This window comes from Monodelphis domestica, chromosome 5 (assembly GCF_027887165.1).
Source record: "Monodelphis domestica isolate mMonDom1 chromosome 5, mMonDom1.pri, whole genome shotgun sequence".
NCBI lineage: Eukaryota > Metazoa > Chordata > Mammalia > Didelphimorphia > Didelphidae > Monodelphis > Monodelphis domestica.
In genome coordinates this window covers 123,272,071-123,297,502 of record NC_077231.1, presented here as the reverse complement: position 1 = coordinate 123,297,502, position 25,432 = coordinate 123,272,071, and the positions used below count along the sequence as shown (strand labels likewise).

Below are 25,432 nucleotides of genomic sequence, written 5' to 3'. Positions count from 1 at the left end.
TCAGCTATCACATTGCCATTCTTTAGAAGCCTTTCTGAAAGGGGAGTGAGTGGGGAAGCCCCTCACGTTTTGGAATTTGTCATAGTTCTCTTACAAGATGGGAGGTGAGGAGGGGGAGGGCTGGTGGTGGTGACTGCTGAATCACATCTTTGCTTCCTCACCATTTACAGAGAGGAAAGGCAGGTTCTCCCTCCCCCCCCCCCCCCAATATATCTGACAAGATTAAGGTGTCGATTATCATATTACTAGGCTTGCCGATTGCATGCAAAAAACCCACCAGTTCGAGACAAAACCTAAATTGAGAATCAGGGCAAAACTGTTCTTTGGTTTTTGCCTCTCCTTGACATAGTGAGAATGGGTGTCAGTTGAAGGCATTTGCAGAACAAATCGCTGGTCTTAGACTCCTTTTCTTTCTCTGATTTTTCAAATTCAATTTCACCCCCTTCCTCTCCTCTCCCTCTGGGCAGTTTTAGACTTCGGAGCTCACCGCTGGTCAGCCAACACATTTTTAACCCTTTAACTGCAGAAGTCGGAGAGCCTCTTCTTTCCACCCTCTGCCCCCACCCCAGCTTTCTTGCTTTTTATTTTATTTTGTTTTGTTTTATTTTGTTTTGTTTGGGTTTCGTAATACGAGGCTGCCGCTGAAGAATGGAAGAATTTAGGTGCTGGATTTTAAGGGTTCGACCCTCTGTCAAAGAATCTGAATCTTGACACTAGAATCCTGACACCGGGAGGGGGGAAAGGGAGGCTGGGGGGCAGAGGAAGAAGAGAGGAGAGGGGAGGGAGACAAAAGGGAGGGAGGCGGGCAGAGAGAGGGAGAAAACCAAACCCAAACAGTACACGCCCAGTCCATGTCTTGATGGGGGGAGGAGGGGAAAAGCCTCTGCTGTCTAACCTGGGCTGGAAGAAAACCTCGCTAGAATCGGGGATACCTTGGCGCGAAGGGAGCCACCTTAGGAGAACCCAACCCCTCGGAGGGGCTGCGGGAGGTGACGCCCCAGTCTCGGTGAGCGCTTCTCCACATTTTCGATGTGACAGCCCCCATCAGCCGGGATAATGACGAGGCAGGTACAATCTATATAGTACGCAGCCCCCCACCCCAACCCCATTTCTCTCCACTTCTTATAGCCTCCCCGGCTTTCCTCGTTCCCCGCCCCCTTCGACTTCCCCTACCCGCTCTTTGCTACCTAGTTCGGGCTGACTCTAGCATACTTCGGCGCCTCTAAGCGGGTTTCCTAATTTTTGAATACTTCCCAGATCCCACACCTTGGGGTAGAGGCGGGGACTGGTCTGACCCCAGCCCTGGTTTGAAGCTCTGAGGTAGCAGAGTTAGTACAAGATCGGATACTTTAATGTTTAAAAAAAATTTTTTTTTAATTTTTCCCGCTCAGTGTCACTATAGTTTACCTTGGGAACGAGATAGACTGGTAGGGTAAGGGGACTGATCACTACCGTAGGGGAGCGAGATGTAGGGCACATGGGAGACGTATCTTTGTTAATGTGGGGAAGGGCCAACCAGGCAACAGCTTAGTGACTTTCGGGCCTCTAACTTCCCAAATAGGTGCTTCAAGTTGACTTAAAGCACTCTTGATTTCTTTTTGTTGCTTCAAATACTACTATATTTTTCTCCCCTAGAGCTCTTGAAGGCAAATGGAAAAAGCAAAAATGATTTAAGACGGTAAATTCGGTAAATTGAGAGAGAGAGAGAGAGCGAGCGCTAAGAGGGCAGCTAAACTTATCACCTTCCTTTCTACAATATTCATCTTTGGAATTTTTAAAAAAAGAATTCGCATTGCACCCCCTATCACTTCCACCCTCACCCTACCCCCTTTCTGAGAAATCCTGAGGCTATTTCTCTTTTGAGTTTATCTGCGTGTGGAGACGTGAGTCGCTACTTTTTTGGCTTCTGGGAGAGGTTTTCTTTTGGCTTTGTTTTTCTCCTAGCCCACAATCCCCCCACCGCCCCCAACCTCCCCCTCTCCCTCTTTCTCGTCTCCCTTCCCCAATCTCAACCTTTCAAGTGAGCGGTGGATAAGTATCCACTTGGGAAACTACTTCGGAGTTGGGAAGAAGAAAGCAGAAGTCCTGGATTCAGTGACCCAACCCCCATCCACACACACACACACACACACACACACACACACACACACACACACACACACACACACACACACACACACACACATATATACACGCACGCCCCTCCCCCTGCTGCTGGGATCTCCCACCCACTTTTTTTTTTTTTTTAATTTCACCTGTCTTGACTGACTTCTGAGCACCAACAGCACTGGTCAGCGAGAGTTGACAGTTTGCTCCGTGTGTGTATGTGTGTATGTTGTACAAATCTGTGAATGTGTGTGTGCTGGGGGTGGGGGGAGACGGTGTTTGTGTTTGTGTGTTGCGAGTTTGAGTTAAGGGCCAGTGGTGGGGGAGGGGGTGGATTATGGGAAGGAGGTGGGGAGAGATCTGAACTGCAAGGGTCTAGGAGGAGGAGTTTAAAAATCAGACCCAAACAGGCTGAGGAATCGAGGTGAGCTAACACCATTTCTCCAGAGAAAAATAGAGGAAAAGTTGGGGGGAGGTCCATGAAGAATATACCTACAACAGCTACAACAACAACAAAAAAGACCTGTTGAAGCTATTTAATCCGCACAATAGGACCAATGCAACACAGCACTACACAAAACATTGGGTCCGGTTCTTTCCAAGTCTCTGAATGGGATAGAGAGTTCTTTATAATTGGGGGGTTTGAGGAACCTAAGAGGCACAAGGAGGCGCCTCTCTCTGAACACTCTACCCCCAGCAAACAAAGAAAAACAAAAGCACCTTGCGCCATTTTCGACTTAGTCTCAGGCAGCCTGGGGCGGGGTGCGCCTGGGGTTGGTGGGGGGCTGCGAAGGAGCTCAGCATGGGCTGGAGGTGAGACAGCGCGGGAAGGCAGCGCGGCGGCACCTAAAGGGTTACTGCGCTGAGCACGGAGCCATCTGGCTGGGTTGGCTGGTTATAACCGCGCAGATTATGTTCTCGGGACTCAGAGTTGAAGGATCCTCTCTCCCAAATCGAGTAGCTACGCGCGCAGTCCTCCGGAGAGACCCGCACAACTACTTTTTTTTTTTTTTGGGGGGGGGGGTGGTCGGTGGTTGTGGTAGCGGCGGCGGCGGGGTGGGGGAGACTGAATGAACCCGCTCGCTTCCACTTTTCTCTTCATGTCGACTTCTCTGAAAACATTCACACGGATGCCATGGTTACTCCTGCCACGGTAAGGGACTGGAAGAAGGGTGGGCAAAGTGGGGGTTAAAGTGGAGGAAAAGGGTCCAGTCTCTGGGAGAGATTGGGAGATTCCAAAGTGAAGTGTTGTCAGATGAGCTCAGCTGCTACCTCTAGGCAGTTTGCCGACGGTTCTGTCCCCAACTCCGTACCCCTATCCCCCATAACTCCAGTCTCTTCTAGCTCTTTGCTTCACTCGGAGGGAAGTTTGGGTTTCAATATTTGGAGCCCTGAAGGGGATCACTCTACCTCTCCCACACAGCCTCGTTACCTTCCGGAGTCCCAAGAAAACTGGTACTAAATCTGGGAAAGTGATCAGATTTAAGAGACCTGGATTGTAAGGGTTCTGGGGATAATAAGGGAGGAAAGGGATAGTACAGAAACACCCCTGTCCTTTCACTCCAGAGAAGTCTCTGCAGCATCCTGTTTAACAAAAGGTTTTTTTTTTTTTAAAGCAAATCCCAATCCCAGAGTAGGAGAAGCCGCTCTCCCACCCCCCACATACACACATGTACAATCCACTAAATCCCCTCCCCCCATGTGGCCCCATAACACCTCCCTCCTCCCCTCTCTTTGGAATGGGGGAGGGGAGAAGTCTGTCTTTGACAAGTACAGTCATTTCCCAGATTGGAGAGATAGATCTTCCCTATCCTAAGTACCTGCACTGTACTATCTCAGCCCTTCTCTCTCTCTCCCTTTCTTTGTGACCTTTGCCCCAAACCTTAAATGAATCTCTCTCTCTCTCTCTCTCTCTCTCTCTCTCTCTCTCTCTCTCTCTCTCTCTCTCTCTCTCTCAACTCTCTCCCTCTCTCTCTCTCTCTCTCAATCACACTATTCCACTATTCCTGACTTTATATCAATCTCCCTACCCTCATGAAATTCCTCTTTGTGTCACCCACTCTACATTATCAACTCCTTGAACCCCACATCTGCATTCCAGGTTTATGATCAAGTATGATTTCTGGAGAGTAGAAGGGTACTGGGGCCAGGGCATCCAGAAGGATCACCCTTACTGGTTCTCAAAGTCCTTCTAGGAACTGGAGGCAGGGGCTATGTGGAAACACTGGCAGACCCAAAGGCTCTGAAGAGGTCAAGGAGGTTGAGGGAAGAGTAAAATAAATTGTCCCTCCTGACAAAAGCCATCCAAAAAATTGAGAGATACTTTTGGACTGTGGAGAGAAATAAAAGGAGCCACAGAATGGAGTAGATGAAGTGGGGGAAGGGAATGTTGTGTGTACCTTAAATTTGGGGTATGAGTAGACTGATTTGCTGAGAAGTAGCTAAATGCTAAATGGTTCTAATGGTTTTGCAGAGCCATTTCATAATTTTCCTTTTAAATAAAGAGACCTAAGGAGTACTTCTTGGACTGAGAGGATGGGAGCAGTTGACTAAAAAAGACTTTTTGTTGTTGCATCTGTGGGTATTCCAGATGGTGGGAATTAGGGAAAAGGAAGACTGTTCTCTTTACCTCTGATGCCTGGACTTCTAGTTGTCGACTGGGTAGAGAGAGAACTTGGGACCTGGATGGCACAAGTACCTTTAGACAGGAGAAATCTTCATGTTTTGGAAGTATGGTTTGGGGTTAGAGACTTTGGAGGAAGGAAGGCAGGGCTGCCCGTCTCTGGATAAGGAGGAGAAAGGGTTTCAGGAGTGGTGGTGGAGGGCGTTGTTTTTAAGTTCTGCCTGGTTGGAACATGTGCTTTTCAGTAAAGATCTGTTTCTTACCCTGCAAGAATAACAGGGGAGAGAATGTCCACTTGTCTTTTGACTTCAGAGTTGGAAAATTTCAACAGTTTTACTTCCACTCCACTTAGAATCCTCCACAGAACACCCTTAGACATGTACCCTGTGCAATTCTTTTGTGACTTGCAACACAAAGAAGGCTGTTTGGAGAGAGAATCCAACTTTTACCTTGTTCTGTAACACATGGACCAATGGGAGGAGGGGACTGGGAATATAGGCATGTGTAAATAAAATGTGGGGGAAAGCAATGAGTGTTCCTAGGGGATGTCACTTAAGATTGTTGGCATTGAAGTTTTGTGTATGCCCAGCTAGAGGATCTGGAAATGAATTGAGTGTTTTTGTGTCTAAACAATATACATGGGATATGTGGGGAGGGTCAAGGGGTACAAAGTATAAATTAATTGAGTTAAATTGACAGGGAGAATACATGTAAAACTGAGGGGTATACACTATCGGGCACATAGGAACTAATAATGCTATTTAATTGATTGGTTGATTTATAGATTGTGTTTTGGAAATATTTGTAGGATGGACATCTGAATAAAGAAAGCCAGAGTATACTGGATTATAGCTTTAGGCTAAGGAAAAGATTGTTTTTCTTCAGGGAGAAAAGGGAGAGCAGAGAAAGATAATTTGGAGAAAAGGGATAGCTTGTGTCTGGCTGCCTGGGGATGTTGAATGCATGTGGTGTGGGAGGAATGTGTGTGAGAGAAAAGTGGACTTGAGTTCAGGGTTGTTTGCCTGAGGATTATCAAGGGGATGTGTGTAGGGGGTGGGGAAAGATTATGGGAAGAGCAGGTTGTAAACTTTATATGGAAGATGTGTATGATGTGTGGGGGTCTGGGCACTGAAGAATTTGGCAGGAATGGCATTGAGGCATTTGAGGGGTATTAAATTGTGGACTAGGACAAGTTCTTCTTGTCATCTTGGAGGGCTTATGTGGGAAAGGAAGCTATATTTCCAGGGAGATGAGTATTAGGAAGGGTTAAGATGAGGTACTCACATATAAGAGAAGAATGTTATCTAGTATCTACATTACCTACTTCATTTTGTGAAGGACTTTAGGGAGGAGGAATAGGAAGAGATCTATATGTAAGATATGAATGATCAAATAGGGCTCATCATTGCTATAGAGAAGATGCATAATGTGTAATGGATGCTTATGAGAGTTCCCCACCATTAATGACTATTCTTCAGCTTTAACATTTATTCATTATTCACCTAGTCCTTGCTAGGTGAGTAGCACAGTGTTAGGTGCTCTGAACTTATAGTACCAGAAGCATTGAGTCTGGGAATGATTTGATTGCTCAAGGACCTAAGGATGGCTAGGTGACATATTGAAGATCCTTTTCACTTTATAATTCTTTTTTTTTTGAGATGGATTTAGGTGCTAGAAGAATATATCTGACTTTGGATTTGTGTGCTAGAAGAATATATCTGACTTTGTTCAGAGTATTGTGTCTGTGCTTCAAGATTCTGATGACATGCACCTCGGTTTTGTGAAAGGACCAAGGGTGGTAGTAGTAGGCATTAGTGAATTAGATGGCTGAGCACCAGGCTGAATAAAGATGGTCTGGGATGTTTGGGACTATTTTGTGTCAGTGAATTGAATAAGGGAGTCCTAATGTATGGGGGAGGAGGGAAGTCAAAAGGAGAGAGTAGGCTAAATAGATGGAATAGAGCAAAGCAAAGATACATGAACTCAGATGTTCATCTGAGATCAATGGAATGCAATGCATATGTGTGCATGTGTGTGCTGGTCAAGGGGGTTTGCTCAGAAGTATATATGTGGAAATATTGGGGTGATATAAATAGGAGTAAATGAGAGCTAGATATATAAAAGGGCTAAGTATTTTACTCAAGCAGCTATAAAGTGGGACTAAATTCCCATAAAAAGGAAACAGGGGTGTTGTGTTTATTTTGCTTTAAATGCATTGTGTAAAATGAGGTGTTTGATAGATGAAACAGGGTATAATAATGGAAAGAACATGCATTTAGAAAAATAGATTGTTGATCCTCAAGTTCAGTCTCCAAAGTAGAGTGGGTAGTGAGGCTGGTAAGGATAACTAATGAAGTAGAAATCAGAAGAATGGGATGATAAAGGTAAAATATATATCAGTGGTAAAGGATATGATAAAGTATGTTTTTATGATTGTGTGTGTCTCTGGCACCAGAGGCTGTTACTGAATGTGAAAAAAAATGGAAGAGCACAGTAACGTCAAAAACTCATGGCATGTTTGAATGTGTTTAGTATACTCCAGATTGACAGTAAAATCTAGTTGCCAATTCCATCTCCACTATTAATTCAGTGACCTTGGGCAGATCTTTTATTAAATTTTTCATGACTTCATACATTGAAATAGCCAATCCTAGTTTAGTCAGTAAGTCAATAAACAATTATTAAGCACCCACTACATGCCAGACATGGTGCTAAGCCCTGGAGATAAAAAAGAGACCAAAGGCATTCCTGTTCTCAAGGAGTTCACTTTATAAAGATAGAGACAGTAAGCAAACAAATATATACAAGAATCAATCTATAGATAGGACAAATAGGAAGTAAATAAATGAGGGAAGGCACTTTAGCATTAAGAGGGATTGGGAAGGGTTTCCTGAAGAAGATAGGAATCCAGGGAAGTCAGGAAGTAGATATGAGGGAGGAGGCATGGGGGACAGATAGAGAAAATACCCAGAACTAAGAGGACTGACTTCTAGAAGGTTAGTGTTACCCTATGAAAGAGTACATGGTGAGGGGTAAAGTGTTTAAGATGTTCTGAGCATCCATACCCTTGGAAGCTTTTTTGAGGTTGTCAGAGAAAGGTTTTATGAGTTGCCAGAGTTGAAGTTCACTCAAAAGACAACAGAGTCACATGGGGGCATGAATAGGCTTTAAAACAAAGAATTGTACTAGAGAAGCAAAATGCAAGGTTAACGCAGAGATGTATGGCCAGAAAAGATACACTGATTATGCAGGGGAAAAGTCTATAGGCTTCAACATTACCACCACCATGTCAAGAATTGTAGAGGAAGCACAGATTTCATTGAGAGAGCCTTTGTGGAGATTTTATGTCCGAACAGAGATGAGGTTCACATGGAATGTTCAGGCATGGCTGAGTTTCCAGCTCTACTTTTGGAGGGACTACTCATATTGATGACATCACTGAGGCATTGAAGTATTGAAGGAAATTAAAGACCATTACCGGAAAGAACTTCTTAGAGGAAAGTTACTTTCCCTCCTCCAACTAGTCAGACAATAATGGCCAAAAAAAAAAAGAGAGAGAGAGAGAGAGACTTTGGGAGCACAGAAATGAGTCACTAGCCTGTAGTAGTAGACCTGTTTTAAATGAGAGCCTATTCAGCTGTGCCTAGTTGCTATTCCTTTTTGTTTTCCCCTAAGGTCTGGTTGCTTGATAAGCAAGTTTTGGACTGGTGAGAAGTATTGTGGGTGTCAGGTGTTGAGTTGTCCAGAGTCATCTCTGATAAAGTGAGAGTAGGTACCTCTTCTGTTGTTGAAGTACTGGAGTCCTGGACCCTGTATTAGGGCCTAGGACTGCTGGTCCCTGGGGCAGTCTCCTACCCTTGTGCTCAATGACCATAAATAGGCTTGAGCTGAGCTATATCCAGGAGGCACTAAACCAATTCTGTTGCTTTTCTTGGCGAGGTTGGGCCAATTAAATTGATTGGAAGAGGTCACTACTGATGGGTCTTGCTTCCCCCCTCCTGGGCAAGATAGGCCAGCAGAGTTTAATTACATAACATTTCCCATCTCTGCATTTTCATTCCCATATGTATTCAATGAACTGGCTTCTTCTCCTCCTCTACTTCCAGGATGGCTAATTGTAATTGAGCAGCCTGCTTTTTTCTGCAGACTTCTCTGCAGCTTTTTCTTGAGCTGTGCTGGGCTTCCTCCCGCCTGATGATCTGGAGGGAACGTAAATCCACATGTTGGCTAGAAGTGAGAGAGGGGATCCAGGCTAACTCCCAAGATTTTTAAAACCCACCAACCTGCTCCAAGACATTACCAGCTGCTGTTTTACTCATTAATGAGACAGGCAATTTCTCTGGCATCTGGTAAGTTGAACTAATGACCGCGGTTAGAGTTTTAGATTTAGTTTTATTTAAAATTGAGTTTGTTGGAGTAGGACCAAAACTTCCAGTGGAGGGAAGCTGAAGGCAATGTGTAGTTCTACTGATAAGGTCTGTGTATGTGTTGTATGCAGGGATGGGCACACACTGGAAATTGGGGCACATTTATGTGTTAGTGGATACAAGACAACAAAAAAGGAGTGTACAGTGAGATGACTTTTTGGGGGGCTCAGTTTTAGTGACAGGTGTGTGAGTGGGTGCTGGCTTCAGGTGAATTATTTTGTGTATGTGTGTTTTATAAATTAAACACCTAAGTTAGGGGAAAACGCGGGGTGCAGTAGGGGAGGGAGGGAGTTTTGTGAAAAGTTTCTGAAGCTGATTTCTTTTTAAGTTGAAAAGTCAGTTTGATTGCTCTTTTGTCTTTATATCTTTCTTGTAAAGTCCCCAGAAGTTTTTGTATATCTTTTCTTCCCCTTGGTTGAATTCTCTCTTGTAAGAGAGGGAAAATTTAGATAAAAACAACAACAAAGCCCAGCAGTGTATACTGAGTTTTACTTCTCTAGTCCTCTGCTATCTACTGAGGGGAGGGAAGGAAGTTTATTTTAATAGCAGTTTTCTGGGTCTGAGGTTGAACTTTACATTTAATCAGTTTGATTCGCTTTTTAAAATTCATTTCTTTTTATATCATCTATATTTCCCAACCTGTCAATCCCTACCTTCCCCCATCCCATATAATAAAGAATATAAAAGCATAAAAAGTTCAATAAAATTGTCCCCCAGTTTGACATTATATGTGACATTCCAAAGCTATAGTTGCCCGCCCCAGTTTTAGCTCAGTAAGAAAGTGGGGGGAGGTGTCATCTTCCATCTCTTCTTTGAGGCCTAGCTTGGTCGTTATAATTTCACAGTATTGTCTATGTTGTTTTCCTGGTTATGATTACTTCCTTGGGCATTAGTTTATATATTTTCCCACTTGTCCTCATAGAACAATAATATCCCATGGCATTCATTCAGTGCAGTTTGTTTAACTATTCTTCAATTGCTGAACATTTATTTTGTTTCTAGTTTTTTGCTCATGTAAAAAAATTGCTACAAATATTTTGGTGTACATTGGAGGCCTTTCTTTTATGAATATGAACATTTTAGCAATCTTCTTTGTATAATTCCAAATTAATTTCCACATGGGTGGACCATTTTATAGGTCCTTAGTATACCTATCTTCCCAACATCCTTTTAAACATTTTTTCCCATCTTTTGTCATCTCTGCCAAATTTCTATGAGGTAAAACCTCAGAGTTCTTTAGATTTTAATTTCTCTTCATTAGTAGTAATTTGGAGCAATCTTTCATATGATAACAGTTTTTAATTCTTATTTTGATAACTGTTTATATCCTTTGACCACTTATCTATTTAGAAATTTCTTTGGGTCATTTTTATTTTTGGATCTTTATCTCTTTGATAATGGATATTTGATATAGATTTTTTTTACTATCTTTTATTGTTTTTATTTTTCTCATATATAATCACATGGATCTTTCTTCACTGTGAATCAGTTCAAAGAAGTCTTAATATTTGTCTTAGTTTCTTATGTCTCACTTCTCATGGAAGAATAAATTATTAACATTTTTATAGCACAGATTTTTCAGCTTGTTGTTTTTTGGCCACCAAAACAAATGCTGCTGTGACTATCTTGATTGTATGGTACCTCTATAAGCTTAAAAGATGGGTATGGATAAGATTTGAGGGAAGTTGCTTGTTGGTGGAATTGAAAGAGGTTATGTCAGGGAATTAGTGTGTTATAAGGAACAGAGCACTGGACTTAGAGACAAAGAACCGAGTAGTTCAAGTATTGGCTTTGAGATTTATTAACTTTTTGATTATAAGCTTCAGTTTTCTCATTCATAAAAGGAGAATAATAATATTTGTGCTACTTAACTCACAAGAGTGTGAAGAAAGTGCTTTGTAAGCTGTCAAGAGCTATCTAGCTGTAAGCAAATATTTTGATTGTCGGGACCAGTATGTGAGGTTTGTTACCAGTATAAGACTAGATCAGTTGGATCCAGGTCTATTTCTAGGGCAAAATGAAAGCCCTACCTTCTGCAAGAAATGTTTCCTTTAATGCTAATCCCTTCCCTCTTGATTATTTTCCCTTTTATCCTGTCTGTTGTTTCTAATGATTTGCATGTTGTCTCCTCCTTGGACTGTGAGCTTACTTGCCAGCAGGGACACTCTTTTGCCTTTTGTTGCAAACCCTAGTGCCTGGCACTTAGAAGTTGTTTAATAAATGCTAGTTGACTGACTGATTTAGTAAATGCTAGATGATTGACTTTAACTTAAAAACTGGATCCTACTGAATTTAACAACCAGTATCAAACAGGAAAATCCTTTCAAATATTGCCACTGACTTTGCATAATGTTTACATATGTGTGTATGTATATGTATATATCTCAAGTGATTCTTTAATTTAAAAAGCCCCTGGAACCATGTGCATATGCCTTCTATCTTTAAAGCATTTTATTCTATCAAGGTGTTTTTTTCCCCATTTGGCAGAATAAGGGTTATCAGGTGGTTTACCTTCTTCTAAAAGTTGTCAGGAAGTTCATGGTGTTTGGAGCTCTATCATCTCTGAATAAGAGAGATTGAATGATGACCTATCCTCCTCTCAAGAAAAATCCTTAGACACTTTTTGTTTGCTTCTTTATAGCCAAAGTGCAACTAAGGAAGAGATAAAGGCTTTGAATAGGAATTTGGTGTTACTTGTTGTCATACTTACCTTTTGGGAGTTTTGATACCTTACAACACTATCTCTAAATACTCTTTTTCTTGAACCCAGACTCCTTTAACCATATTTAAGGCCAGTAAATATGACTATAGTCTCTTGCTTTAGGCAGGCTGAAGGCAGTGGTCAAGAACTGGTTGTACTTTCCAGTTCATTAGATAGAGATTGGGACATGAAGATTCTAATTCTGACTTGGCTGCAGATGACTTCTCTTAATGCCCGAGTTTCCTCTTCATGAAAGGTCATGGTCCAAGAAGGACGTATGTATATAAGTCTGAAATTCTCAAGATTTGCATTCTAGGGCCACTTTGTCTACTAACCAGCTGTGTGATCTTGGGCAAGTCAGCCTCAGTTACCTCATCTGCAAAATGGTGTTAGATTAGTTTATCTCTGAGGTCCATCCCATCTCAGACATTTCATGAGTCTGCTGTTATCCTAACCCTCCCACTCAGAAAACGTGAATATGTCTTGTTCAGCACACCTCTTGGCACACCTGGGAATGGCCTCATTTCTTACCTTTGGGGAATGACTGAATCAAAGGAAGACAGGCATGAAAAGAATTTGCCGTGGTATTTATCTTGGGCCAAGAACGCTTGCAACTTTGGCTCTGGCTGCAAAGTTTGCATGTGTACAGAGCTGAGAAGAGAAGGGTTTGGCCTTCTGGTAGTGAGTAGTGCTCTCACTGTCTTGCTTTTGTGCTTGTCTTCTCATTTCAGCACCAGCATCACCTGCTTAGGCCAGTCCTTCCTGCCTCCTGCCTTGTGGTAGTAGATGGATTGGCTTCTCTCAGCAGACCAGTGACTGATCCTGCTCCACTCACGTTTCTCAAGTCCAGCTGTAGTCATAGCTCTTAAGTTCCTTGGTTAAAGGAATGTCATTCAAAATGAAGAGCAATGCTCCTTATATGTCAGGATAACCTGTTCCATTGGCGCGTTCCTTTTTAACATGCAAGACAAATGTTTATATTCTTAGTCTGCCTGCTGGCTGGCATGTGTCAGACCTGGCTTAGCTTCCTTTCTTCTGTACTTCTTGTTTTCCCCTCCTGTTGACAAGGGAAGTTGCCCTGTGACTCCAATATGGGTTATTGATTTAAGTCACAGTTCTTTCCTAGTGCCAGAGATTTGGAGTGGGGCTTCTCGTTTTGATCTAAGCTAGTTATAAGAGGTGTGAAGACTCAGCATTCCTAGGTCATTAAATGACAATGCACAGGATTTATATGTGTATATGTATGGAAACCTTGCAGTCTGTCTTCCAGAATCCAAGGAATAGCTTTCCTTATCTCTACTGCTTACATGGTTCCACAAATGATTATCGCAAGGAAAACATGGAATAGTTGTGAATCAGTTTTATAAAGTACAGGGAAAATCCTTGGTATGATCGATCAAGATCCATGCAATTATTGCTGCTGGACTTTTGCACACTTCTAACATGGCCAGGGAACACTAAAGATGCTGGGCCTAGAAGAGGTCAATAATTGTAGAGGTGCTCAGAATTTTATGGCCATGGGCTTCTGTGCCCTACTCCTTCTTCCATACTTTAATTTTGTCCCCAACTTTCCCTCCCCATCAATGCCATATGTAATTTGTAATCCTGTCTTTTGTAAAGTAGTGCAATCTGTGGTATATTGGAAAGAGCTGGCCTCAGATCGAAGAGTTATGTCAAGTCTTGATTCTAGCACATACTGACTGTGTGATCTCGGGGAAAGCATTTAACCTCTCAGCTTTCTAAATAACTCCAAAAGTCTATATGTTTCAGAGAATATGCTTATCTGCACTGGTAGAGGGAAGATCCCCTAAGTCAGTGCAATTACAGGTCCAGAATCCAGTCCGGATTTGAAAAAGTATAATGCTGTAGAACATGAGATACAGCCTGATTGATGACTTTTCAGAGTTGGCCATATAGGAAGGATTTATCTGGTGTGGGTCTGGTTCTGTCTCAATTCACTACACTTTGTGCTTTGAATTTGCTCCATCAGTCTCATAGTAAGTCAGAGCTGAGAGTTCATGCCAGGGCTACCGCCTCCATTTTTAGCCTTCAGTTTACCCTGCTTTTTAGCCTCCTCCTCTCCCTATTTCTGGCTCGGTGTCCCCATCCCCCACCTTGGAATATATAAAAATACATTCACCCAAGGTCTCTGGATCATTTCTTACATTCATGTTTGAAATTGCTAAGCCAGAATACTTCTTTCTATTTCTTTGTGTAGCCCATGGCTGATACCATGTGCTCAATATGATTGGTACCACTGACTGTACCTTTCCTGAAGTCTTGCACCTCTAGGGTTATAGGGTTATATAGTATTTCATGTACTTATTGAGTAGAAAATGACTTGTTCATGGGTCTCCCAGCAAGTCCCCACTCTTATAGTGGGGAAGGGTACTAGATTTTCTTAAAATCCATTCTAGCTAATACAAACTATATTGTCTTTTCCCTGGAAAGGAAGCAAATTAGCTGTGTGATCTTAGATAGATCATTTTACTTTTTTGAAAATGAGGCTTGTCATTTATAAAAGAAGTGAATTAGATTAGATACATTCTAAGAGACTTCAATTATGAAATTGCATACTTATGAAATCTAAAAACTTTTGGAGATTGAGGAACTGAATTGTTAAGTGATTTATCAGAGGTTACACAGGTGTTATGTAGGAGAGCCTGGATTTGAGCCCATGCTCAAAATCTACCTCCAGTGCTTCATCCATGGCAGCACACTGTGGATTTTTCTCTAGTCTTAGTTTATTTAAATTTAATTTGCCAGTTTGGCTCATATTTATCCATTATCCCCTCTACCAGGCCTCTGACCTCTTCCCTATAGGGAAAAACATATTTCCCGTTCAGTGGCTGTGTGATCTTAGGCAAGCATAGACCTTCCTAGGCCTTAGTTTTCTAATTGGGGGGAAAAGGAGCTACCATATCTGTAGGATATAGTTCAATTACTATCTTTCTAGGAATGTTGGGAGAATCAAAAATATATGCAAAAGTATTAGTGGTAAACTTTAAAACCCCAAACTGGGTGTTGCTTTAAACTTCACTAAGACTTTGAGAGTATCAAATATAAATGTTAGCTCTTGTCATCTCATTATTTATTATTAGACAGCTTTGTTGTATGGGTAACCCTCCCTGGTTTTCAGGAGGACGTGAAGGAGTGGATGAGCATGGATGTGTTTCCATTCACTGGAGGGAACATTCAAATTGATGAGCTCATGCCACCATCTGAGTAAAAGAAGAATCAGTTAGATTCTCTACTAAGATCTTTTCTGCTACTAAGATTCATGAACCTAAAATGGAGAAATCACTCATGGATTTTTCATGCTGCAGGTACTTGGAATCTAATCTGTTTGTCTCATATGACCTTCATTCTACCACTTTGCCACACTCTCAGTCCCTTTCACTATCTGACATTAAGATTGCTAGAAAGGAATCCTCATGATCTTAAGAATACCAGCATCTCTCTCAGGAGCATCTGCCAGGTTTGTCTAAGACTTCCCTTTAGATCCGTGGTGTCAATTTCAGATAGAAAGAGATCCCTGTGGGTGGCATATTGACTCAGAAAACCACAAATTAACACTGTCTAAGTTATATTATCTTTTTATTCTATTAAGCATTTCTTAGTTACATTTTAATCTGATTTTGGGTGCACTTGATTTACCTCTGCTGTTAAACTTCCAAAATAAGTGACATTGATGTTTTCTGCAGTGGACTTTGTGCAGGGTAAATTAAAAATAATTTAAATTCTTTCAAATCAAGAATCTTTTCTTTTTTTCTCTGACACACTTGATTTTGAGGAAATCTCTCCTTTTGTATTTTAGCCCAAGGAGAATAATGTTCCTTTATTCAATTTTGGTTCAATTATTTATTGTCTTTGTGTGTGTGCTTGATTAGGAAAAATTGGAATTTGTGTTTATAGGGTGAGGGAGATATAAGTTGAGTTATGTGACTTTATTGCAGATAACCATAATATTGGATAAAAAGGCAAAAGCTTTATGAATATATTGAAATATCTGATCAGATCAAAGATGCCTATGAATAGTTATGTTGGACTAGAGAGGCAGGTAATCAATTATATAAATATGAAGCCAAGGATGTTTCGGGTTAACAGAAATGTATTTTCATTAAAGAGTGTTCAGAGACTTACCTGAGAAGTAAAGATCTATTGCTTTGGGTTTAAAGGGAAAATGAACTTGTATATCCATAACATCTATATGAAATTATAGTATTGTCAGTGATCTCAAATGGTTCAAGCAGGTTGGTGATATGAAGCAAAGGTTGTGAGTATGCTGCCAAATATATCAGTATCCTTTTCTCAGTTCTCTGACCAGAATTTCCATGTCTTGTTCTTACTAGCAATTTCACCATTGTATATACCCCGTCATAATCAAATAATAATGCCTTCCTACTGTGTGCTGTACATTGAGGGTAAAAATGCAAAGGTAAGATAGTTTCTTCCTCCATAGAACTTACATGGGTTATAACATGCTTACAAATAAGCAAATACAGAATACCAAGAAAACAAATACAAAATGATTTGGAGACAATGACAGTTGGAGGAATCAAGGAATACCTGGTATATGTATATATATATATATATATATATTTTTTTTTTCCTTCTCTTTGTTTTGGGAAGAGGGAAGTGACTGGATTCAAGTATGGACCACTGGAGTTTGTTGTAATAGTTCAATAGCTCAGGCAAGAAGTGATGAGACCCTGAACTAGGACGGTTATGTTGGGGGTGGAGAGAAGGAAATAGGTGTCAGAGATGTTGAGGAAGTTGACTGAGTACAACTTAGCAGTTGATTTGATATGGGAATAAGTGAGAGTCAAGAGTTGGGGAAGGGGGAGACTCCTAGGATACAAATTTGACTGGAAGAATGATAGAAAATAGGAGTTAAAAGACAAAGAAGAGAAGAGGATCCAGTTCATAATTCTGGGATACATATAGATTGTAGAACATACTTGGTGTCCTGCAATGAATACTGAGAGAACTGTCCTATCTGATAGGTAGGAAGAGATCCATGACAGAGCAGTATATGAAAACCAAGTATTTGGAAGGAAGGGACTGTCAGTAGTGTCACCTTAAACAGAGAGATCAAAAAAGATCATTACAAAACCACTGGATTCAGTAATAAAGAAATATTTGACCTTGAAGAAATTAGTTTTGAGTGATGAGGATGGAAGCCAAATTCCAAGAGGATTAGAAAGTGGAGGTAATAGCTTTTTTTTTTCTAGGAGTTTGATTGGAAGAGAGAAGAGAAAGGGGATGAGAATTTAAGGGAATGGCAGGATCAAACAAAAGGTTAATTTTTTTTTTATAAAGTAGAGCTAGACTGTTTATAAGTAGCAGGAAATGATCCAGCAAATAAGAAATTGAAAATTGAGGAGAGAGAATAATTATATGAATAAACTTACAGAGGAGAACGAGGCAGGGGGAAAACTGGTGTCAAGGACTGAATGAGAAAAGTTAATGTTCGTAAGAAGGGGTACTTCTTAGAGATTGGAATAAAGTAGGAGAAAAGTAGGAAGTAAGCCTTTGGCTGAGAGGGTGGTTGGAATGGGAGTAGAAGGTTGAAGGTGGCTTGAGAAGAAAAGATTTAGGATAGTTGCTATAAGGAGTGTGGTAGTCAAGCAGGGAAGAATAACAGGATTGGTGTGTAGCCTTGAGGATCCAGTGGAAAATGGAAAAGACATTTTTTAGTGGACTTGGTCAGTTCAGTTGTTTCACTTCATCCAGTGTTCTACAACATGGATATAGGCTTGGATAAGGCAAAAGGTTTCATAAGATTCAGCTCCAAGAAGACACTTTAAAGACCATCTAATCCAGCCTTCTCATTTTACATATTAGTAAACTTAGACCCAAGAAATTGAAGTGACAGGGCCAAAATCATATGGCTAGTTAGTGTCAGAGGTGGGATTTGAATCCAAATTGTTTAATTCTAAATGAGTTTTGTTCAGGTTTAGTACTTAGAAAGACTTAAGTGATGAGAGGATAAGAGTCTTAAAGGAAGAGGACTGTGTAAATTTTAACTAGTTAATTACAGGTCAAGATTTTTTAAAGGAGGAAAGTAAGACCAGTAGCCTGGGAAAGCAGAGAGGAAGAGAGTGTTGAGACATTGTGGTGAGTATGGAGGATATGTTTAGGAGAGAAGACAGGGTACGCTAAACCTAAGTGGAACTGGGTCAGGTCACGTCATATATAGTAGTCAGAACATTAGCCTTAAAGTTAGATGATCTGAATTTGATCATTAGCCTACTGAATACTTTCTGTGGAACATTGTATAAGTCACTTAATTTCTGCGCCTAGGATTCTTCATCTATAAAACATAGATACATGAACTATTAACTCATGGATGGGGGAGGGAGAGGACAAGAGGATTAAACTGAGATGATATAACTAAAGCTTTGTTAATGTAAAGAACTATATAAATGTATATGGCTATTATCATTTGTTACTGGAAAAATAGCTAAAAACCCATGCTCTGTGGAGAGAGTGGATCCCAAGGTTGCACATATTAAAAGCAGAAGAGGAAAGAAGAGCAAGACTGAGAGAATGTCAATGTTTCTCTTCGAATATGAGATATTACTGAGAAAAGGCATATTAAATAGATTTGGCCCATTTAAAAGATTCTCTGAACAAGTCTTTATGTCCATGGGGGTATATCTTACAGAATTGTAACAAATAAGAAAATATAATCAATATATAGAAGACTAAAGGGATGTGCATTAGGCACTGCCCTATCACAGTACTGCTGACAGTTTTTCTCATCACTCTTCTCAAATGCCTTGAATGTCCATTTTTGATTCAGTTACAGACTGCCATCTACTGTCCACTTCTGTCCAATGAGTCCCTCTTCCTCAATGTACTGCAATGTTATTCAACCATTGTTAACATACTGTATTTTAATTGGTCCAAGGAATCATGCTAAAAACATCTGGGTCTTATTTATTTTGGAGGTTTTTTTAAATAATAAAAACTTTTGATTTTCTTATGCTTACTCCAGAGAAGTCATTGAAAATGGAGCTTTCTGTCTCCAAGTGGTTTTTAGAGAAGTAATGATTTCTCAGACCTTTTTTTTTATTTTTCTAAAGATAATTCTATATTCAACATACTTCTTAGTTCTTGTGGAGAACACAGAGTTCAGTAATGTATGATCTGTGACCATAGTCATAATCTTACAAGAAGCAGGCTTAGAGAGTGAAGGATCTCATCCAGCTTCACAGAGATATTCAATGTAAAGGTAGGAAGGAGAACCTAGATCCAAGTCTCTTCTTCCTTCTTATCCACTTCTTAGATTCTGTGATCTCCTTAACTAAATCCTCACCTTATACAGAAACTTTTTTTCCCATTTCCCCTTAATTCTAGTACTGTCCTTCTCTTGATTGTTTCCAGATTATCCTGAATGTAGCTTGTTTTTGTGTCACTATATACAGTTGTTTCCTCCATGTGCAGAGACCATCTTTTCCTTTCTTTGTAATTCCTGGCACTTAGCAATACTATACCTCTCACATAGTAGGTTCTTAATAAATATCTATTGAATGACCACCTCCAGCACTTATTCCACCATGCCATACTGCTTCCTTCAAAAAGAAACAGATTTTAGTTTAATATATAGGATCATATACTTAGATCTCATTTTCCCAGTGAAGAAACTGAGGCCCTAACTTGTTTTGGCAGGTATAGCAAATTTCCCAAGGTCACACATGAAGGAACTGCATTTTGAAACCAGGTCTTCTGAATCTAGATCCTATGTTCCTTCCATTTTACTTTCCTGCTTCCACGAATGGCCCAATTGGTGTAGATTAGTGGTGTCAAACTTGAATAAAAGAAACAGGTCATATATTGACTCAGAAAAACTGCACATTAACATTATCTGGGTATTAGTGTATTTTTATATATTTTGTTAGACATTTCCCAATAACATTTTATTTGGTTTCACATGGGAATTTGACATCTTTGGTGAAGATGATGGATGTATTTAGAGCTGGGATTAGCAAAATCTCTTGACTACCTTTTTTTTAATGCATCATGAACTAAATAGTTTTTATATTTTGAAATAAAGTTTTATTAAAAAATGCAAAATGACTGGACCCTACAAAGCGGACAAATAGGCAAAAGTCCAAAGTTTGATGATCCCTGATTTAAAAGATCAGAGGATTGCTAGGTCAGGGTGAACAGAGAAAGAAAGTATTGTCAGAAGGCATGGAGTTGTTCTCATTTCCAGTGATTTGTTTGCTAAGAGACACCAGGGTGGTATATTTATAATGATAAGGTTATTTCTGCTTTTCAACAGATCATTTGACTAACAAAAATTCTTCTTTTGCTAGTCATTTTCTGGAAAGATAATGCTCATAGCAGATCTTGAATTTCGGAGCACTTGGCTTCTGAACTCTCATTCCTTAGCGTGGCATTTAAGGTCCGTCATAATCTGGCTCCAGACTTATTTCACATTACTCCCTTTCACACATACTCTACATTCCAGACAAGCTAGACTACTAGCTGTTCCCTGATCTCATCTTGACATCTTCTACCTCTCTCTTCCTGCAGGTCTCCCCACCCCCCAATGTCTTCAATGTGCTCTTTACTCTCTGCCTTTTGAAACCCTTCAATTGTTTAAAACACTATATCCTTTTTTACTGGTTTTCACATCTTCAAATGAAATTTTCTCTTTTGTTAGATGTTACAAGATTATTTTGTCTAGATTTCTCCTTTGTCTCTATTATGTTTTACCTTGTATTATGTATGACACATTGCCCCAATGTGGATCCTAAGTTGCTTAAGGATAAGAACCTTTATTTGTTTGTTTTCTTTCTATCTCCATTCTCTGATACAAGGCCTTGAATATAATACGTACTTAATAAATTTTTGTTGAACTGAACTGAATTTTCTGTTATCAGTGCACACCTAATATAATATAATATAAGCTAACACTTCTATGGTATCTACTATGTGCCATGTATTAGGCTAAGCACTTTACAAACATTATCTCCTTTTTTACTTTCACAACAATCCTGAGAAGTAGGTGATATTATTATTCTCATTTTACAGATTAGGAAACTGAGACAAATAGGTTAAATGACTTAACTGTGGTACTTGGATCTGGATATAGTTACAAGATTGACTTTGGTTGAATGAAATTAAAATAGCAAATGAAAAGGGTGAAAAAAATTGTGTTTATTTCTACCTACATCTTTCTTTATATAAATTTGTTATGGTTGTAGAGGATAATATCAAATACATGGTGATTGATTTATGACCTAGGATAGCCAGTGCGATTTAAAAAATGATTATTGACAGAGTGAGTATAAAAGCTTAATAAACATTTCTTGAATGAATTATTCTTAGCCTGTTCTCTAATTGTTTTGGAATTCTATTACTCTTGGGATAGATTTAGTCAAATAATTTCACATCTTCAAATCTTGTTTTTTTTAAAATCTCTGATATGAAGTTTTCAGACAGTATGATTTCTAATACCTCTCCCAGTTCTAAATCCTATGATGAACAGTATTTGAACTGACAAAATCATATTTAAACCTTAAAGGAGTATTAGTTCAAATTCTCCATTTTACAGTCAAAGTAATCGAGGTCTGGGGAGGTGAAATGGATGCCTAAATTCACACAGGCAGTTACCAAGAGAGACAGATTTTGAACCTAGCTCCTTGGATGCTGAATTCAGTGTAGTTTTGATTATACCTTACTAACTCAATTTAGTAAACAAGATCCTAGGATTATAAATTTAAAGGGGAAAATACCTTATATCACCTAGTAATTCCCCCATTTTATAGCTAATGAAACTGAGAGCCAGAGAAGATAAGGGAATTGATTGCCCCATGGTCCTACTGGTCATTAGTGGGAGAGTTGAAATTTGAACTCTGTCTTATTCCAAAGCTTTATTTTATACTGTCTTGTGTTTGAGTGCCTGCTTATATGCAGAAATTTTTTTTAAAATAGACACAGGTTTAATGTCATTTAGTGTGTTCTATAGCTCACCCTAAGCTTTGTAATATTACAAAATTTTACATTGGAGTGGGACATCAGCATCCATTTGGTCCAACTCATACCTGAAAAAAAATCCCCACTACAGCTTGCTTGAGAAGTTGTTGTTTATCAGCCCATGCTTGAAGACTTCCAGTGAGAAAGAATTGTTCAGATTTATTCCATTTTTAGGTTACTATCAGGAAGTTCTCCCTAACTTCATGGCTACCTTAGCCTCTTTGTAACTATAGCAGGATAGGAGAACTGTACCGTCTTTATTACTGAATTGTAGTGGTCACTTGACCTCACTTGTAGGTAACCTCTCATTTTTGTGTATTTCCTCATTAATTAACAAAAAAAAATCATCTCTTTCAAGTAGTCAAACAAACTCAGAGCTACCACCATCCAAGTTCATCAAATATTACTTATTTAATACTCTGGGAAAATTTCTTTTCTCAGTAGTAGCTATTTTTAATAGCCTTAATCTCTCAGAATTAAACAAAAATAAAGTTACTGAACATATAATTTATTTATAATATGGCTAATAATAAAATAATCTTAATTATAATATTTTAGCTGTGACAAAAATCATAGTCATTCACTTCAAACCCTCATTATAACTAAAGATAGCTTCTTTTTATTTTTGAGTGCATAGTCCCACATCATTTAATTTGTTCAAGATAATTTGGGGGCAGCTAGGTGGCTCAGTGGATTGAGAGCTAGGCCTAGAGACAGGAGGTCCTAGGTTCAAATTTGGTCTCAGGCACTTCCTAGCTGTGTGACCCTGGGCAAGTCACTTAACCCCCATTGCCTAGTCCTTATTGCTCTTCTGCCTTGGAACCAATACACAATAATGATTCCAGGACAGAAGGTAAGGATTAAAAAAAAAGATAACAGACTTCTTTTAGAAATATAAAGTTTAAATTTTTAAATATTTTTTTTCTGAACTAAACATATACCAAAGTAAATGAGCATTTCCACATATCTTATCCACATATCATATGGGCTACCGCCCATATGGAGGGGATTGTTCATGAAACTATGAATCTCTATTATGTAGAGTTTACTTTTCTTTTAAAGTACATAATAAATTCATCATGTAACTTTCAAAGCTATCCTGTCAAGCCATCACTCAACAGTATTTCTTAGACTCACTTCTCATAAAGTTCTCTTTATGAATTTTTTTCACAAAATAACAGTTGACAGTTATAACAAGAAAGTAGTTTCTTCTTGCCTTCTATCTGTTTTCTTCATAGTTTATCTCCTAGATCTTCATAGATTCAAGTTATGCACACAGATTTTCCTTGACTCCTTAGGGAGAAAATTCTCATAAAATGACAGTTACAATTGTAACTGTTTTTGTTTCTTTGCTCTTGAAAGGACAGTAACTGTTTCTGTAGCCTTGGTAGGGGAGAAGCTTTTGAAAAAGTGGTTCTATAACTTTAAACCTTTGTTTCTGATTTGTCTTCAAAGACCAAACAGAACAAGTCTATTCTTTCTTCTAAATTACAATCCTTCATCCAGGAAGGCAGCTCTTGTGCCCCTTCTGCAACCTTCCTTTCCTTACAATCTTCTTTTTCTTTAGTCAAAACGGAATTAGCTCCTTCAACTCATGTTTACATAACATAAACTCAAGGTTCTTTATCATCTTGGTTGCCCCCCTTTGAACATCTTCCTAAACATTAGCACTTAACACTGAATACAGTATTCCAGACATAACCTGAACTAGGCTGGTTATAAGGGGACTCTCACCTTATTTTGCATCTGATAGTCTCAGAATATCAAGAAAATTTAGAGGTTTTCTAGAACAATTACTATTTAAAATCTGCTCATGCAAGCATTTCCAAATGTCCATGGTTATATTAGTCCACATTTTCCCATATTGCCTATAAACATAGCATGACACACTTGATCAAATGAAACATAGGTCTACTATATCTACAGTAACTCCCTGATTTATTAATTTTGTAGCCATGTTCCAAAAGGAATCAGAACATGTTATACTAGATGAGGATCACTCTAGCTTTCCTTTCTAAACACCAACAAGCTGCTCTTAATAATTCTCTCTAGAATCTTGCCAGGAGGAGAAGTCAGCTTCCTTGTTTATAATTTGAAGACAGTCAAGATACTGGCTCTTCTTTCCTGCTGTACCTCTCCTATTCTTCAAGGCTTTCAATTCTAGTTAATTAGTGGCTCAACTGTCCCAGTCATTAGTTCTTTTTTACGAGCTGGGATATAGGTAAGTTCTTGCAGGGCCTGGAGGTAAGCTTTAACTCATTGAAGGTAACTAGATATTCTCTTACTAAATACTTGCTTGGGCTTTGACTTTGTATTACCCGTTTTTATCTGACTTTTCTCATAAAAAAGATCTCATTGCTAGGGAAAAAAAGAAGTAAAAATTGAGTACTTTGGCCTTCTCTCATTTATGATTGTTTTTGTCATAATGAGCTTAATGCTGGCAACTGGTGGAGGAATAATAATACCTTATCATGTGTCATACTGTAAAATTTGCAAAGCATTTTCACATACATTGTTCAATTGATCCAGTCTACAATAGTGCTTACATAGGCTTATCTTGCTGGGTCTTTTTGCTGTGGGGGACTTACACGGGCTACAAGAAGCTTTTTCTTTTCCCCCATAGCTCAGCCTTTTCTTTTTATATTCACCAGCATGGGAATCCCTTGTGTATATATTTTTATGTGCCTGTCTTTCGATGCCTCTCTCTATGTGGGTGTTATTTTGGATTGTGGTCTATTAGTGAGTCTAAGAAATCAAGTTTCAGTTGGGTTGGGTTACTGGTAGGAAGCCCTCAGTCAGGCATTCTAATCTTCTAACATTTCCCTTGTCTTCTTTGCTTTTGTAAAAATCAAGATTCATCTACCCACTCTAACCCAATGATGTTTATTCCCCCCTTTTGGGGGGCTACTGTATAAGGTTACACTGTCTGCAGCAAGTTTCATGAGTATTCTAGAGGATTACAAAGCAGAGGCACAGTTGAGATTGGAGTTATCAGGAAAGCTTTAAAAATTCTTTTACTTTTTAATTTGGAAGAAAACGATTTAGATAGCACTTCAGGATTTATAAAGCACTTTTCTCACAATAACCTTGTAAGATAGAGAAATGGCAACATTCCTACTTTATAGATGTGGAAACCAAAGTTCAAAGACATTTCATGATTTGTTTAAGTTCAAACAAATACTGAGCAGGCTTATGAACTTAGGTTTCTGCTTCTTCTAAATCCCATGCTTTCCCCATTTCACTGTGATGTGTTTTATCATTTGCTGTTTGGTGGCATCAGGAGGATTAGACTTAGAGCTTCAAGAGTCTTCAGAGGCACTCTAGCCCAACCCCTTTATTTTTTTTAAATTTTAAACACATTTTTGATATTTTTTGCTTTTTATATCAGTCATTTTTCCACTCCTCCCTTTACTACCACTGCTCAATTGAACCATTCCTTTGTAACCATGAAAAATAAGAAAAAACAAATAACCTCGATAAACTTCCCCCTTTTTCTTCTTCCTCCTTACTGACAGAAATATAGTGTATTTTATCATCTCTTTTGTGGCCAAGATTGATCTTTGCAATTTATCAGAGTTCACA

General features: G+C 39.3%; 1 protein-coding gene across 7 annotated transcripts in view; it reads left to right on the top strand.

Moving 5' to 3' along the window:
- The first annotated feature begins 852 nt into the window (after positions 1 to 852).
- Positions 853 to 25,432, top strand: part of NTF3 (neurotrophin 3) — a 132,315-nt gene continuing 107,735 nt past the window's right edge. For 3 of the 7 annotated variants that reach the window (XM_007503638.2, XM_007503640.3, XM_056799272.1), the window contains exon 1: positions 3,121 to 3,259. Coding sequence is in view for 3 of the 7 variants with exons in the window: in XM_007503641.3 (XP_007503703.2) it covers positions 860 to 1,006 (147 nt within the window). In the remaining 4 variants the exon portion in view is untranslated. Of the gene's footprint in view, positions 1,069 to 2,506; positions 3,260 to 3,300; positions 9,079 to 25,432 lie in introns of those variants that run through there. The other 4 variants (XM_007503641.3, XM_007503634.3, XM_007503633.3 and 1 more) reach the window with 4 other exon arrangements.